The sequence below is a fragment of the Ciconia boyciana genome, chromosome 8, assembly GCF_034638445.1.
Source record: "Ciconia boyciana chromosome 8, ASM3463844v1, whole genome shotgun sequence".
NCBI lineage: Eukaryota > Metazoa > Chordata > Aves > Ciconiiformes > Ciconiidae > Ciconia > Ciconia boyciana.
The window spans coordinates 66,290,683-66,309,147 of NC_132941.1; the positions used below are offsets into that span (position 1 = coordinate 66,290,683).

The following is an 18,465-nucleotide window of genomic DNA, read 5'->3' on the forward strand; positions in this document are numbered from 1 at the left end:
AGTACATATTTAGCATATATAAAGTATAAAAATACTCTTTTATACCAAGCATTAAATGCTTAAATAGTCCGAGTATTGAACTCGGAGTATCTGATTCTTCCTTCATAATAATACAAATCCACAGAAAGTCTTAACAAGGTCAAAAGAACCACCCCGTGTAGCAGGATAAGAATGGCAATATAAGAGAGAATAGAATTGTCTTCAATATATTCACTTGGAAAACACAGAAATTTGTTGTGCTTACTCGTCACAATGCCCTCGAAAATATAACACGCTATCTATGCAGATTTATTTTACAGATTTATTTTTTTAGTGGTCCGAACCAGTATCTTAACCATAGCCAGCCCGCATGAACAGCTAATGCTATACGCAGTTACTGGCCAAAGGTTAAATAGAACAAAATGTCTTTAAGGTACTTCTTAAACCAGAAGCGTTTACTTCATTTCCTTGCTGTTTCGGCAGAGGGTGAGGGAGTCGCTTACTGGGCACGTGGTTTTTTTGCCTGTTACTTCATGAGAATTTGAAACACACATGGTAATAAAGGCCAAATAAAAGCACAATAACACCAATACCTCTGGCTATTTCCGAGCCGGTAGCCTGGAAACCCTGACAGCAGTGAAAAAAAATCTGCTTCACATCAATGAAGATAAAGCTTGTATCCAATGTCTTTGACATAACTACTCATCCATACAGTCGTCTTTTAACCATTTCAAAGTACATAAGAGTTACTCAGACAAAAATTGATGCTGTTCATGGGAAACAGGTATTTTAGAGAATCATGGAGTTTGATGAAGACTGGATACCTTAGGAATGACTCTCATAATTTATTGGTGTAGTTATCCACACAGAAGCAAATAACTGCATTTCTCTTTGCACTTATATGCACCAGACGTTAGCTCCCCAACATTACATATAGGTAAGTAAACTTTAGAACTTACTTATTTCTCTTAGTTTTGATGCTAAGATCATCATTTTCATCCCCTGGACAAGAACTAACACATTTATCTGCTAAAAAGAAATAAATAGTTATTAGACTTGAACTAGATAAATGGGAATACAAATGCCTCAGATTAACCCTTCATTTCTTGTCTTTGCCCGCTGCTCAGGTATTTACTATTTTTCACTCTCCACAGTTTTTACAAATAACACATATTTCATCAGATCCTCAGAAACACCTTCATCCAAATGAAAGAGTTAGCAATAAACCCCACCACCGTCATTCTGCAAAACTGCTCATCGTTCACATTCTGAACAGAATTGTTCGTTGTTCATTTGTGACACGACTTTATTTAAATCTTGTTATTGTTTCACCTGATACTCCCTCCTCCCTTCCCTTAAAAATACCACTACAAAGACATTTCTGCAAATTTATTTCAGTCCTGGCAGCCTGAAGGATTCAATAGTGTCACCACGCACCAGAACGTCACCCCTGCTTTGGCCTGGACACTCGTCCTTGAAGGACTCCGTGGTTGCATTGCCAGTCATAGCAAACATGAAGCATAGGGAACAGGTCTTTACTTCTGGAATCTAAATTTTTTTTTTCTATGTACACAAACTGCAGTTTTCATCAGCAGTCCAATGGACAGACCCCCAGAAGTCACATCCATCCGGCGCTTGGTTTGTGTCGGGGACCCTTCAGTAGTTCACCATGAATTAGTTGAGAAATATAAAAACCGAACCGTATGCGGTCAGCTTGGGAACAGCAGACACACCAAACCTCACCTTTTGTGTATTAGACTGGTAATGAAGACGTCTTGCTATTCAGGAAACGATGAAAAAATAAATTAAAAATACACATAAAATTGAACTTAGGTTATGGAGATAAAAGGTTTGAGTAACTTGATATGGTGAGGACTGATGTCACTGAAATCAGATGAAACTCCAGGAGATCTGCTAGAAAATGACTGAACACAAATAGAGAGCAGTGGGTATTTTGAAATTTATAAACTAATTTCAAGTGCCTGTTACTTGTCCAGGTCCAACCTTCATATCATTGAAGCCAACAAAAATTTGGCCATTTATTTCAAGTTTCAATTTAAGAATGTTGTTCTCTAGCTCATTTTGTTTCCCTGTTTTAGGGAAATTACATGTTTATTAGTATGCTTTCAGTAATGTTACCTTTTATTTATTTGAAGTGCATGAACATGGCATACACGAAACCACTGCAAAAGGAACGATAAAAAACAAATGGCAGCTGCAACGTGACGGTGTGGGAAGACCAGGAGCAGAGACCACAAGAGGAGGAACCACACAGGAGGTGCGAATGGACGCTGTACTAACTACAACTTAAAACGCTAATAAGGAGAAATGAACGGCTTTCCAAAATAAGGAGAGTTTGATCTCAACATTCCTGACAATATACAAGCATTATGACTACATAAATGAATTTAATAATGCTTTACGTATACATAAATTCACTGGAACTATTACCTCTTCTTGCTAAATTCTTCTTTGGGATACTCAATCAAAAATACAAAGTAATAGGAAAAACAACCTGTAAGCTCAGAAGGTGGAACGTAATTCAACAGAGATATTATAAAGCTATTAAAAGGAGTCGAACAACCTGTGGAGGCAGCGGTGGTCTTCACTGTAATGAATTCTGAAGGTAATAATATGAAACGACAGAGGACTTGACGGTGCTGTCAGGTGAAGAGATGAAGAAGATGCCCCTCGGTTCAGTGCCGACCGGGCAAGCGCCGTCCTGTTCCTACCAACTTTCACCACCATTAAAGCAAAGAAAACGCCAGCCCTGCCCGCGGGCCACCTCACACGCCCCAGGCAGCCCCTCCAGCGCCGGCTGCAGGGCGTACGGTGTGGTACGCTCAGACGTGACGAACCCTGATGGGACGTGCTTTTAGTAAAGCAAGCAAGCGGTGAGCAGTCCGGCCCAGGCTGTGAGCCGTTCCAGGTCGACATTTCCACAGCACAAGAGAAAACTCGCTGGTGATGACCAACGATTACGTGAAGTTCTCCAGCTCCTTGAAGCTGAACTCACACCTGAAGTGACCTCACGACAAGATCTTTCATAGATTGCGGAAAAGGATATATCATTTCTAAGTTTTGCTGTGAAGAATATGTGAAGTGGGCGTTTACAAAACCGAATCTTCGTTACCGTACAGCTTTCAGATAAAAGAAAGGTGATACAGAACAGCCTGATTCCAGCGTCTACTTCCATCCGCCGGCTCCTGACGCAGCTCGGGCTCCCCCAGGGAGCGACGGCAGCCTCCCCGAGGGGGGACGCCGAATCCTTGCTGTGCCTGCGCGAGTGGCTGCTGTGGGTACACCCTCTTGGATAAACGGGACAAGATTAGAGTCAGCAGCAACGCTTAAAACTTCAGTGCAATGGAAAACTCAGCGAAACGTAACAAATGGTACCTCTACTCTCACTCAGGAACCTACGGAATCACATCGCACCGCTGGACCTCTGGTAAGATTATAAACTGACTTTGAAAGGGAAGAGAGGCAGCCGAGCACAAAATCTAATAATTGATTTAAAGCTTTGAGGAAGAATATTCCTTGACAGCAATCTTTCCATGAGATCATGAAGCGGAGCACTGCCCCAGTCCGATGGTCTATCAAGCTTAGTACTGATTAATTAAATCGTTCGGCTAATCCCAGCCATGTCATGAATTCTGGTCCATTTCCCAGAACAAAGAGGAAACGCCAGCATTTACCAGGTGAGATAAAGCGCTGTCAATCCATTGGCCACACGCACAAATCTGATTTGCAGTTTTGTAGAGAGACCTGGCACCCATGTATTGCACATAAGCCTGGGAGCGTCCCTATGCCGTTTCTAGGGACCGTGCTTCGTGTTTTTGTCTGAATGCTGAAGGGTCCAAAATATTTGTGGGAACACAGGAAACTAAATCAGAACTGATTTTGAATAGGGATCATAACAACTATGAATCAACATGCCATTTTCTGTAGTCAGAATGTCATTTTCTTTTAATTAGCTGAAAAAATAACGTCCTCAGCCTAAACTTTCAGATGAACCATTTGAGCAGGTGAAGATAAAAACAGAATCAAATAAAAACAGGAATAGATAAAAACAGGAATAGACAAAAACGTTCTTCTCCACTGCAATAAGACAGAAACATTTTAAGGAATCTTTGAGGGAAAATAGGGATATTATGGTCAGTCTGTGACCGTTTTGAGACAGAGGAGTAATGACAGTCAAGGACAAGAGGAGAGAGCCCTCACCAGAAGCGCTGCACTCTGCTGTCAGACAGCTCTGGCTTGGGAACGTGGAAGATCAAGGTACGAAAGTCCTGGAAACGCCGTCTCTGCCCGGCCCCGCGTCCGGTCGGCGGCGGGTCCCTCCGCCCGGGTGACGTCCCCGTTGGAGGGGCTGGGCCGGTGCTGGCCGGAGCTGCTGTGCTGCGGCTCGGGAGGTGCGGGAGGAGCTGCGCCTCCTGCCCGGTTCCTCGGGCTGGCCTGGCGGGAACCCATGAGTAAAGAGCCCTGACACCTTCATAAATCTCCCTCAGAACTAATACTTCGTGGGGGCGGAGTAATTGATAAATGAGTAATTTTTCATTTATGCCTACGTTATAAATGCACTTGATCTTTCAGCGGAGCGATGCGCAGATAACCTATAGCACCCCATGAATAACTATGCTTGCCAACTTTTTTTGTGCCTTTGATTTAAAAATTCTAATTAAAACTCAGCAGCAGCAACTAAGCTAAATAAATTTGGCAACCATTGTTGCAAACACGGAGCTCATTTGTGTTATTTATTTACTCGAGATTACAAGCTGAGAGAAATGGTAACAAATAATTCCTTTACCTCAGCAGCTAATATATACTAATTATAACCTGACTGTCTCAAATACTGAGCAACCGCAAGTCCCAATTATATCAAGGAAGATGAAGACTATTAGCAACAATGAAAACCATGGTCATAAAGAAACTGGTGCATGAATCAAATCTTGGTGGTACTTACAGATAATAAATAAAAAGGATGGAACACAGAGCAAAAACCAGATTTTTGAAGTGGCACATATCAACAAATACTTTAGGCTCTTCTCATTAATTAATTATAGATCGTGAACAATGACCCTCAGTTTTGTCTTTGGCCATCATTCCCCCTTGTCAGTAGTTAACTGATCTTTCAATATATCCTGCAATAAAAAACGTATGCTGTATTTTTCTCCTGAAGAATGAACTTCAGCAGATACATTTTGGAATTATTAGATGTACAGCTAAAGTTACTCAAGCCATATACAAAAATGATATATATACAAGCATCTGATGACTGAAATTTATATTGAAAAATGTAATGACAGATGTTGATAAAGACTACACTAATAGAAAACCACTCTCTGTAGCTTTTCTTCAGTAACCTTCTGCTAATACTGATAACACAAATCCTGATTATCGCTCACTTTTATCTACCTGCAGGCAGTGTTTCAAGTCCACGAATGCACACTCGCAGCCCCTGTTTTGCGGTGAATCGGGAGCTCTGCCCACGGATCAAAGCGTAGGTTACAGCCCCCTGAGCGCAAAAGGCAGGGCACTCCCCGAGACTGGCAGTGCCACCTTATTTTCAGTTATAAAAGACTACACTTTCAAAGGATGACAAAAGTCTCATTTCCCCCCCCCTCACCTTTTTCTAGACCTCACCACTAAAGAGCAGGCATCGGCTGAAGGAGCCTCTCCAGTGACACTGATGTAAAGCAGAATATTCAAGAATTACAAGCAGCTAATGAAGGCAAGCAGCATTTCAAACGACTGCCGTGCACCGAGATGTCCTCCCAGTAATGGCAGGTCGTACTGACACAGCTCCCACGTGAAAGCCAATGTAAAGCATCAGGAAATAAAAGGAGCACTGACACGGCACGGTAACAGGGAGTCCACAAAAACTGGTGAAACATAATCTTTGGAGGGAAATGTGGCGGAACAAACCACGGAGCCACTACTGCACCGGCAGGCACAGGCTGGCACGCTGGGCTGCTCCTGGGCTGGTCACCAGCACGGACAGAACCTGGACCGAACAACTAAGGTACGGGGCGCAGACCAAAAAGATGGCATGGCAAGGAGCATGGGATGGGAAAGTCAGGCTGGGAAAACTGCCTCCGCAAACTGGCCGTCCTGGGGAGGACCAGACTGCAAACACCTCGGATCACTGACAAGCCAAGGGGTGTCTTTTCAACTCTATCTTGAACCACTGAGCTTGTATTACTGCAGATCAGCAGTTACTCTTTAGCCACAACCGTCCCCTTCAGGAATCCACGGTGTTTAGAAGGTGACTGGCAGAGCCACGTTTAGATGGAAGCACCCACGTTTCCACCAAACCTTTTAGAGCTCATTAGAGATTTACTACTGGGAATTTTTCTCCCCTCTACAGCTTGGTCAGATAATCGTTACCTATGGAGTGTCTGCTTTTGCGTAACAGCTGAATAATGCATCGGTAATGCCTTCCTAATGTACATCTTGGAAATAAGTGTAATAAAACATAAAGACAGCGTCTTCCGAGATGTACTTTATACATCAAAGATTCATCCAATGTCAGAAGCCACCTGTTTCTTCATTGCCAATAACAAGAACGCTCTATCCCCCAGTTCAGCATTTCAGTGAAAATAAGGATTTTGCAATAAACATCAATTTTAACACAATACTTTATACGAAATCTCAGAAGGAAAACCCTTCTAATTACGGTTATCAAACTTTCACTGAACATATTTAGCAACCAAGTTTCATTCAACATTTGAGTTTAAATAGAGGCAAATAATCACAGGGCTTTAGTTACTTGCTGCAGCTTCCAGCTTGCGCTTGTGAGGAGGATCCTCGATGATCCGGTTTATGTCGCCGCGGTGCTTCAGGTCCACTGGCTTCTCCCAGACCGACAGCTGCATTGTAGGGTTGAAGAAGAAGACCCGGTCATCTCCAGTCCAGACTACACACCTATTCCAAGTGATAAACTATGCTTAGATAATGTCAAATACACCCACAAACAAGAAATTAACCCGCAGCTGGCTCATTGCATCTCCGTTTGCAGTGCCTGGGTGAGACTCCTCTCCGACTGACAGCCTGCCCCTGGCCCTGCCAGCCCATCAGTCGCCTCGGGTACAGAAACTCTCTCCATATCAATCAAATGTCACAGAAATGGTCTAAACACCCCAAAAAAGCAGTAGGTGAAATATTTCGTCACAGAGGGAAAAAGAACCAGGTGAGGAGGAACGCCATGGTGCTCACAGCAAGAGAAGCCGTAGGAAAATACATTTCATGCTCTAAAGCCGTGGCGGGCAGCAGTAGAAGCCTTGGCAGCGGGGCTGGGTGGCCATGGCCTCGATGCCCACGGGCCGGGGCTGTGCCTGCTGCTGGCAGGCGGAGGCAGGAGCCTTATCTGGCTGCACTGGTGGGAGGGGGTGTAACCACTGCATCCCCCGGCATCCCCCCGGCATCCCCTGGCATCCCCCTGGCATCGCCATGGCATCCCCCGGCATCCCCTGGCATCCCCCTGGCATCCCCATGGGATCCCCCTGGCATCCCCATGGCATCCCCATGGCATCCCCCTGGCATCTCCCGGGCATCCCCCAGCATCCCCCTGGCATCCCCATGACATCCCCCCAGCATCCCCATGGCATCCCCCTGGCATCGCCATGGCATCCCCGGCATCCCCTTGGCATCCCCCGGGCATCCCCATGGGATCCCCCTGGCATCCCCTTGGCATGCCCCCGGCATTCCCCCAGCATCCCCATGGCATCCCCATGGCATCCCCCGGCATCCCCCGGCATCCCCTTGGCATCCCCGGGCATCCCCATGGGATCCCCCGGCATCCCCCGGCTCCCCCGTTACTGCGCTGCACAGGTACCACCAGCCACTGCAGAAGCCTGCCACAGAGGTTCAGGTTGATTTTGATGGGCTCTGTATCAAATTTAAAAAACGCGACCAAGTCGCTGCTGTACAAACTACAGTTTCTTGGCTTGGTCAGTTAAAATAAGCATGACAGCGGTTCAACTTTTTGTCCTGACATTCATTTTAAATCGGCTAAAATAATATGAAAATAGGTATCGCACCATCCTTCATAGACATTCAAAAACCTCAAGTTGTACTTCCCTAAATCTATATGTAAATAAACAAACACAATATCAATCTCAAGCCCACGCTTTCTGAATCATAATGAAAACTAACAAACATCATGAACAGCCTCTGACTTCCTCACACACTGATAATGGGAAAATGTTGGTCTCTGAAGCATAAATACCTGGAAGGAACAATTCTTACCATTAGAAGCTCTGCTGCTTAACTGTTATTAAAAGCAGGGAACAAAACTGGTTTAAAAAAAAAAGTCTGGTCTGGGTAAAAGACTGCAAATATGAAGAATGCTCCATCACTGCAGAGTACGGAGTAAGACAATCCACCGCACGTGTACCACGGGGAAGACATCACCACTGGTCTTGCCCAAAGGTGTAATGAGAAATACATAACCTCTGTACGGAGCCGTGGAGGGAGCGGCAGGGCGCAGGGTGCTGGGAGCGGGTCGGTGTAAGCGTGTTACTGAGCCCGAACACCACAGTGATGATGTTCGGCGGAGTTAAATGTTCTCCCGACGAACAGGAGCACAAAATTGGTTGTACCAACCCAGCCGCTGACCTCAGTCACGCTTACACCCCTGGAAGTTTTGGCAGCCTGAATTCAGTGGCACGGACATGACAAATATTTTAATAATTTTCTGTTTATTGCACAAATGTTTTGGATCACAAAACAGCCTCACAAGACAGATGCTCTAATCCTCTGTTAGGCAAGGATCAGGTACAGTTGTGACTTCTTACTTTGTACCTTGGAGCTACGGGAACCTCCGTTCTCCCAGACACTGACCCGCCAGCCCCAGCCTCTTCTGCGGAACACACCAAGAGGGACTTCTACAGGGAGGCTGCCAAACCGAGACTCCCATAAATACCACAGTTATCCCAGAAGGGAAAAAAATCCTGGCACTTAAGTGAAGCGGACAGACTTAGCTGATTCATACAAACGGGTTATTGTTATCCGTTCATTAAATATTCGAATTACGGTCAGGACACAGGCCCAATCCTGCGCAGGAGTAAACGCCTGCTTTGAAATGCCCCTTGCTGGCATTTCCTTCATTGGCAAGTAAGCACACCGCATAATTTGAACCGCTCGGGGAATTAGCTGCAAACGATGGTAAACGTGAAACCACTATCTTGTTTGGCATCTGCCACGCTACCACATGCACAGGGGACTGTCGAAGCCGTTATTTGACAGGGTTTATAGCCAGTGGGTTCGGAAGCGTGGGTTCGTCTCTGCTGGGACGCTGCGGTGCTCTCTGCTCCTCTGGCCACGCACACAGGTGTCGATGGTGCTCATTAATCTCCGAGCACCGCCAGGTCCCGCGTGCCATCACCCCATGTTAGAGACTCCGGGGTCCCTCGTGACACCTCTTCACCTTTCCATGACTAATATAATTTGACATTTAATTTAAAATTAATGTCCCTTTCCCCTTGTAACATGTCACCTGTTCCTCTTTGGTATAGTAACGGTTTCAATTATCCACAGGGGACGCATGGTATTTTGTTTCACTCACAGAGGATAAACTGGAAACGCAGATATTGTTACGTTCATGTTTCCCTTCAGAAAATTGTAATTTAAGTATGAGTAAGGGCACAAGATGACGATATTAGTATTTTATTTTATTTCATAAGGTAGGTAAGCTTTGGTAACATTCCTGAAAATTTTTCTGCCATTAAAAATAATGGTCTAGCTACTTCTAACTGGTGCTTGGCGATGTCACATCAACCATGGGTCCTGCAGAAGCAGGGAGCCAACCTGCAGGTGGGCAGCACTTGACATAAATTCAGGATTTGTTGAATTTGTGCTGCATATCTAGTTTCAACCTATCAGAAACATTTGTAAGTTGTGGTTGAAGCACCCTACGGGCATGCTCCTTGTTCCATCATGAGCCATGAGGCAGACGAGACCTTCAGACCTCAGAACATGGGACAACTGCCAGCACGAGGACTACGCCCCATCCCTCTGGTCCAAAGGACCCGATCTGGATGCCTTTTCTCGCGCTCGGAGAACCCACTGGGTCACTAAACAGTCCTCTGGAAAGCCAGAAATGTAAGGTTTCTCCTTAGAGATTAAAATATCACGAGTCTGGATCTGAGAGCGGGGCACTTCAGTGGAGGTGCCGGCTGCCCATCCACCGCTCAGCAGACGCTGCTGGAGAAGAGGGGATGCTGCGAGGTCCCTCTGCGGGTACCACTGGCCACGGCTCCGTTCTGTAGGAACGGATGAACCCATAGCCTGCCTATGACACTGCTGGCCTCAAACGGTTCCTCTGCACTACACCATGAAGTAGCAATTGTCAAGAAGAGAAATGACTGATGTAAATCACATATTTAGGACGTTAAGATTAAGTGGGACATTGGACTGTGCTTACCGGTTTGCAAAATGGCACAATATAATAGTAACAAATAATGGCTGATAGCTACGTGAGTGCCTTAGCCAAAGATGCCACAGATGTCAGCCACTGAGTATAACCTGATTATTTCATCCAGCATAAGAACGCATATGGGTAAAGGAGGTAAAAAACCCTTCTAGTCAACCATTCAGGGCAGAAAGTGAAGACAGTTTTTATCTATTTCAAAATGACACATGAGCTTTCGTTACCCAACATGTAGTTACCTGAATGGGAACAGGGTCAGGAAACCTGGGTCAGGAGACACAACCTGTTTTCACTGATACAACCTGAAATCAACACTAATCTTGCAAGACAGTAAGAGTCATCCACTGCCAATGATATTACTGGGAGAGAAAGAGGATCTGGCCCTAAAACACAAGAACGTTTCTCACGGATCTTCTGTTTCCCCTTTGATCCACCCAAGCACCATCCCAGCTGGATCCGCGACACGTGTGAGAAGCGGTGCGGCAGAGCCCAAGGAGCACGGCCGAACACAGCCCTGCTCACAGCAGGCAACGCAAAACCACACGCGCCCACAAAACCACCCAGAGAAACCATCGCCTGCCTTCTGCCAGACCTGGCCCCGGCTGAGCCGGAGCTCCGCAGCACGCTGCCCTTCCCTCGCACATCCCAGGCAGCTGGCTCACACCGGGTTTGTGGCTGCCTCCCGCGTTTTCCTTAAGTACATGATTAATGGGGAAAAGCTCCCGCGGAAGCTGGAACAGGAACCCAGTATCGCTACTTAACACCCAGGGTAGCGTATTTTCCCCACGTACCAGACCGCTAATGCATGTTTGGCAAGGGAAACGGCACTGATGAATGACTTCTAGCAGGTCTGATTGCATTTGCTTACCATGGTGATCCCGGCACTGGAGTGGATGCCACGGGCTTGTTGCCGTTTGATGTGCTGTCATCCTCATTTACTAGTTTAAAAGAATGATCCTTGAAAGACAGATAGAGATTAGTCAACAAATAAAGCCGATGCAGAAGACTGTTATTGTTACACAAATCACCTCCTTTAACTTGAAGTGGATCACCCTTATTGCCATTATTCCACGAGCAGCTTTATGAACAACCAGCTACCTTGAGAATAGCCCAGATAAACGGGAAATAATAAAAACGTCGCCCCCGCTTACAGCAATACAAACGAAAAACCAGCAGATATGCTTTTGTCCGGGCCAATAGCTCACTTGGGACAGCAGGTATAGCTCTGTGTGCTGCAATAACGAGGAGAGCCGCCTCGTCAGAAACGAAGCGCGGGGAGCGACGCCCGTCCTGAGGAGGGGCAGGGGCAGGCGGGAGGATGCTCCCACCGCGGCGTGGCCCCGGCTCTGCGCACCGGGCAGCACCGCAGGCAGGGCAAGGGTGGGGAGGCGGCTGGGGAAGGGCTGCAGGTGGCACACGTGGCAAGAAGGCACCGGTACCAGCTCCGGCGCGCGGCCGCAGGGAACCACTCGCGTGGGTGCAGCGGGAGCAGCTGCGCCAGCCCGGGCAGCGCACGCTGCTCTGCGGAGCTCGGCACCCTCGCTGCCATCGCTGGCTGCTCGCCTCTGAGCAGTTTTTCTGGGACTTCCCAGAGACATAACAACGCTGGCAAAAGCGACTCTCCCTGGCGTCAGCCTGCAGCAGCCCCCCGAGATGGAGGGGACCCAGCACTCCCGTCCCCATGGAAGCGTAAGGCTGGCCGTACGGACGGAGCAACAGACAGTGCGGCAGGGCTGTACGGTACAGCTGACAAGTACGGGCAGCGTTTTACCGGCTGACGAACAGCTATTTATTGTAGTGGCTTACGGAAATGAGCTGCGAGGGGGAGGTGTGGGAGGGAGGCAGTGATCTAGCTCAGTGCAGTATCAAAACACAAGAAGCACTTAATTAAAAAATAATAAAGCATACGTCCAGAGGTCTTCACCTTGAAAGTATTTTACAACTTAAAGCACTAAGGAGTGTGCCCGAGTACCAGCGCAGCTGGAAGTGTGGGGAGCCCCTGCAGCACCTGGTAGGCAGGTAAGGTTTGCTTGCACAGAGCCCAGAGACGGCAGCGTGACAGGAATGTGCCAAATGAAAATAAAGCGAACAGCAGCTCAGGCCACGGGTCCTCCTCCGGCAGGACAGAGCTCCTGCTGCAAAAAGCACGCGTGCATGGAGCAGAAGTGCGGGGGAACAGCCCACGCCTGCTCCAAGGCGGCTTCAAGCATCTTCCGCACTGCTGCTTCCTGAGCCTGAGATGCTCTTCCACACCCCCATACTCGGGTAAAGGTTTCCCTCTTTTAGCTTTAGCCATTTGCATGAAGTCTGCATGAGCTGTGCAGAAAGCAAATATTTCCATTTATTTCATAGAAGCAGGGAGTATGATTTAGGTTCTTTTCCTTTATATAATAATCTAGGCTTTTTTATAAAAAGCTAATGAAGTTACACATGTATAGTATTACCTGTCTCTAAGTTGCACATGATATTTGCTATCCCTTTACATTCACCTGTCCGTTTTATTTAAGGACCTTGCAATTATCTCTAAAGGAAGGCTACAGAAGTGCTCGGCACGGTTAAGTGAGTAACACCAAAAAGGTGGAGGCCATGAAAAAATTCTTCCTCGCACCCGGGCTCGACGTTGCGATAAGCAGCACGGCATGCAGCGAGGGGGTCCTGCTCCGAGCAGGGGCTGCCCCAGCTCCCCTGCCAGCGCAGTGAGCCGGGGAAAGTCACAGACACTCTGCTGCTGCACTTCAGCTTCTCAGAACACGAATTTGGTCCCGGGCTGTGTCACACCTCCACGTTTGCACCCACACACCCCCCTCTGCCCCCCCGCCATCGACTCGCTTCTCCTCCAGCACGGGGAGAAAACCAGCCGCGAGCATCCCTCCTCTGACACCCTGACACTAGGGTGGCAGAGCCCTGTAAAGCACCGAGATTAATTAAAGACAGCTCTGTAAAATCAACTGCAGGAAACAATCCCGTATCACCAGCACAGCTCCAGTCACAGGACAGCCCGTTATACCAACTCTGATTCGTGCAGTTCCACAGTTTAAAGAGGTCTTTAAAAGAAGAAACGCCATCGCAGACCTTATCACCATCGCTCTCCACAGGGGTACTCTTCCTCTCCGTATGTAAAATCAAGGTCGGTGGGCAGGAGGATCTACTCGATTCTTTGCCATTATCTGTGAGGGGAAAGGATTTCTTTTTAATGTGCAATAAATACATTCCCAACAAGCCAAAACTGGCGAAGAAAAACCAAACCGCTCCCCATGGCCCCGAGTCTCCTCTCCTCACCTCCTCCTCCTCGCTCAGTCCTTTATGTAAACGCACATGTGTGCGCCGAGGACCACATCGCCTTTCTAAATACCATGCTGTGTTGTAGTGGGACACACTCATATACTTTAGAGTGAGGCTTTTATGGCACTGAGCTTTGTGTCCTGCTTTCCCTGAACCCACAGCTTGTGTCCGTGGGACACGAGCCCCCGGCCCCACGGGGCTCGGGGCCGGCCAGCCCCTCTCCTCCCAGCCAGGAATACCGGTGGGCTGGGGGTGAACTCTGCGGGAACCGCCGAGGAGTGTTTAATTGCATTTCCACTGGAAGCAGCTGTAAGAACACGTTCCTCTCCTCTCCAAACAGCTGTCTCCATCCTGAAATGCTGAACGCTAGGAAGTGTTTCTACTGGCTACAAAACGCGTACGTCTCGGTAACAGAGAGGCCATAAGGGACAGTAAGGACAGGCAAAAATGGCAGCAAGTACGAGACACAGGCCTAAGAATGAGTAAAAAGTAGTTTTCACAGTAAGAAATATTAAGAAAGACTTTTTAAAAAAATTTAGAATGTTTTTCATTGTCTTGCCCTTCCACTGCTTTTAAAGCGCTTATTTGGGGGTTTGAGCAAAGGTATTGTCTAGTGACCTGGCCCACCCCGCCTGCAGCAGGGACGACAAGGTATGTTAACATATTATTATTATTATGACAACTTACTCTTTTGTAAGTTAAGCAGTCCCTGGGAAAGCGTGCGCAGCCCCCTCCCACTCCTTCTTCCCAGCCACAGCCATCGCCTTTGCTCAGGCGAACGGAGCAGCGCCAGCAATGGCTCGGCGGGGAGCGTGTACGGCCGGTGCCGCGCAGCCGCCCAGGCGACGTGACCTGCTGTGCTCCTCCTAGAATGAACGTCTACAAACCCTGATCACGGCCCCGCGCCACGGCACTTGGATTTCTACCTTAAAGCCTGCAAAATTTAAGGCAGAGTTAAACAACAAAAAATGATGATGTTTCAACTCATTCACGGTAAAAACTCCATGAGCAACATATAACCGCAATCAAGCATTCCCGTGCATGCGTGCCTGAGGAGCTCCAGCGCAGCGGCCGCGTTGCCAAGGAAGGCTCAAACCGCTCGGGAATGGGGACCGCAACGATCCCCCCCTGCCAGCGCGCCCGTGTGCACGGCTCCGCGCCCACAGCCCCCTGCCCCGGCTTTGCCGGAGACACCCACCCTGCACCAGCCACCGCGCATGGCCGTCGCGGGCTCCTCGGAGAGCTCCAGCGCAAGGACACACGACGGCAAACAGAGGGTAACATTACCGGTACTAAGAGCGCTCTAACGAGGACAAGCCACGACGTACCTCACCCCTTATCCACCTCAAGAGTTACGAAGCACCTTCTGTCTGCTGAACAGACTAAAACTGTGGCATAGTAGCTTCAAGAAACTATTTGCAAGCACTGCTTTTCTATGGCAGATTCACGTGTCAAAATAGCATTCAATTAATTTTAAAATTACTCAGGCTACAGAATAGGCATACATGTAACAGGAACTACACTGAGGAAAAGGCTGGAGTCTCAGCCATTTGACTCTGCTTCACCGTGGAATATATCACAATAATAAAATTTTAAATATATGTCATTTTTCTCAGAAGATGACTTATTCAATCTTTATGGGTAGTGAAAAAGAAGATTTACAAACCATATCAATTAATTTCCATATTAAAGGAGCTAGGAGTAGGGAACAGCTAATACATATCAAAAGGGTCTCTAAATTTATCTTTCTCCACAAGCCACGTTAACAGGGAATGACAGCATCAGCGGGCACGTTCGTCTTCGAATGCAATAAAGTCACACCCGGCTTCAGCCTGCCTGCGAGCGCCCGCCTCTGCCTCCTCCTGCTGGGCTTCTGGGAGGGTGAAGGAAATGCCGGCAGAGTGCTCAGGAAGGCCAGGGACGTCGGAGGGACAACGCGGGGACGCTGCTGGGACCAGCCCCGCGAGCAGCAGTGCCCCACGCGAGCGCCTGGAGGGGCAGGAGGCGGCTGCCGGTGCCGGCAAACGGTGGCAGCAGCCGCGATCATCCCTGCGTGAGGAAAGCAAACACAGCGAAGGCCCACCCGAGCACCGGGGATGCTTCCCGCAGTCACCGCTCTCTGAGATCCGGAGGCACAATTAGAGCACCTCGCTTAAATTTAACTCTGCTAATATATTCTCCGTCTCTAAAACATGTCAGAAGAAAGACAACGTGCAGTTTCTTAACTGTTTCACAGAGTTATTTCATTAGCTTGCTCTGCGTTCTCCCATCGCTCCAACTCTCCCACTGCTTTCCCCCTGGGATATCCTTGGTGGCTTGTTCCCCGCTCCCGTGGCATGCCACAAGCCAGCCCTCAGGCGCTGCCCTGCGTGGCACGGCAGGCGCAATGTGTCCTGTACAGCCTCCCTCCTTTCTGACAAGGTTTTTAGACCAAAACATTAGCGTGCCTTCTGGAAATATGTTTGTAGAGGATGAATGGAACCTTGAGACATCCCCCTCTGCAGCAAACTTTCCTTTGCAAGCCATTGATTTTGCAGCAATTTAAAGGCAGCCAGAACACCCCAGGTTTGGGGCGGCTTTTGCAGGCGCGCGGCTGGCTCTGGCCACGTTCTGCAGGCACAAAACTGGCTCTGGCCACGTTCTGCAGAAACACACAGCTGGCGCTGGCCATGTTCTGCAGGCGCACAGCTGGCTCTGGCCACATTCTGCACAAACACACATCTGGCGCTGGCCGCGTTCTGCAGGTGCACAGCTGGCGCTGGGCTCGGGGCACCACGTCCGACCACGTGCTGGGAGCCTTTGAGGGCAACGCTGCCGAGCGGCGCGGTATGCCGTACGTCTCGGCATTTCCAGCTCTCGACTCTTCTGCTCTTGCCATGAAATAGTCCCTGAAGCAACGGCTCTGGAAGGCCAATTAGCTGCTGGTGAAACAGCCACAAACAAATTGCTGTTCGGATTCTGTCACTCGAACACGGAGCAGCTGGACATGGAGCAACATGCTTGGGAAACGATGCTTAACAGACCTGGGATTTATTTTTCCTTTTAATAGGGAAATCCCATCAACCCCTCTTCCAGCTCTGCTTCTTCCTCTTTCTAACTCTCTCTCTAATCCCAGAAAAAAAGCTTTTTGTTATTATTAGAATTTTGATTCTTTTATAGTCTTCATTATCACGTTGGTTTAAGAAGTAGCCGAGATCTTTCATTCGTATGCACACACGCATGAGGAACAAGAAAGCACATTTACCTAGCTGATGTCAACTTTTAATTAATCATTACAAGCATTAATACAAATACATAAATGTCAACTGGCAGACTTAAACAAGCTGTTGCACAAGTAAAATTTGGCAGAGGAGTTTCCCACAGCTGATGCTGAAGAAATGGAATAGGAGAGCGAGCCTAAACCACACTCGCACAGCTCCGGGAGCTCCGGCTGGATGCGAAGGAGGGTACGACATACGGCGTAATGGCTTTTGTCACGGCTGCTCTTACCCTGCTCTTTAACGACTGGAGATTGGCTTGAAGTATGGGGCACGGGCGCAGCGGTGCAGACCGAGCCGGGAGGCTCTCGTGCACGGGCAGCCATTCTCACTCCTGTTTGAACCTTGCACGTCTTCGGTGCGGGGACACTGCGCTGCCAACGCCCGAGGCAACCTCTCTTTTTTTCCTCCTTTGACGAGCTCCCTCACAGCATCCGCCCAGGAAAGCTGAAGCCCCAGGGAGGGACGTGGGTGCTCTAGCTTTTGCTCGCAATACAGCATCACCGGCGCAGCACACGTAGGTGAACTTCTGCAGCACGCAGCTCATTAGGCATTCACACGTGAAACATACTTCCACAAAACTTTGGACAGTCAGCGCATATAAAATAAGATGGAAATAAAAAAATTAAAATAAAACAACAGAAGGAAGTCCTGAACGTCACTGTGCGCGTCAGGAGTCATTTATTTTTCTACCTGTAGTTGAACGTTGTGACCGTTTTCCCTAAGTACAATGTCAAGAGAAAATAATCGAAGCTTGCGTTTCCCGCCCGCGCTCGGGAGGCCGGCTGGGCGGGCAGGGAGCGCTCCCCGGCGCAGGGGACCCCGGCTCCCGAAACGCCAGGCAGCGGAGCTGCAAGGGGAGGGCTGCGGGGAGCCCGCGCCGCTGACCCGCTCTGCTCTCCCCGGAGGACAGCAAGCAGACCACTGTTGGGACTTCTCAGATCACTAAAGATTTCTCCTCCTCTGCACGGGCTGAAGAGGACAGCCAGCCAGACTCGTTTACCCTCTACTGGCGGCTGGTGCACGTCTTTGCTCAGGTTTACTCTTTTCTCATTAATCAACCTTCCACCCCCCCCCCCCCCCCCATCTTTAACTTAAGTGCGTAAAATAAACTGCAGTCTGACAATTAAGCCACCACGACATATTTACAACATAATCACGCAGCTTTTTTTGCCCCTAAACTTAGCAGCGTAATTACCAACGATGTGTTCCCGCACTTGCTCTAACACTGCCGAAGGATGCGCTGGAGACGGGAGGATAAAGATATCTGATTAACGAGACTTCTCCGAGGCTCCACGGCAGGTAGAGAGACATGAATAATTCACAGTATGAAAAGTAAAGGTGAACTAGCAAACCTGTCTTGGGTATATCACAGAGGATGTAGGTGTATGATCACAAACATCTTATTAAAAGCAGAATTAGAGAGGGAGAGGAAGAGGAAAGATTGATTCACTCCAGAAGCAGCTATGGAGAAGAGATTAAAAAAAATTGTTTTGCAAAGGTATTTAGAGGCCAAAC

General features: G+C 48.3%; 1 protein-coding gene across 1 annotated transcript in view; it reads right to left on the reverse strand.

The window, feature by feature from the left end:
* TCERG1L (transcription elongation regulator 1 like) overlaps window positions 1–18,465 on the reverse strand; it is a 102,027-nt gene that overhangs the window by 16,043 nt on the left and 67,519 nt on the right. The window contains 4 exon segments of the mRNA XM_072871334.1: window positions 939–1,008; window positions 6,749–6,903; window positions 11,277–11,365; window positions 13,481–13,575. Of these exon segments, the coding sequence (XP_072727435.1) occupies window positions 939–1,008; window positions 6,749–6,903; window positions 11,277–11,365; window positions 13,481–13,575 (409 nt within the window).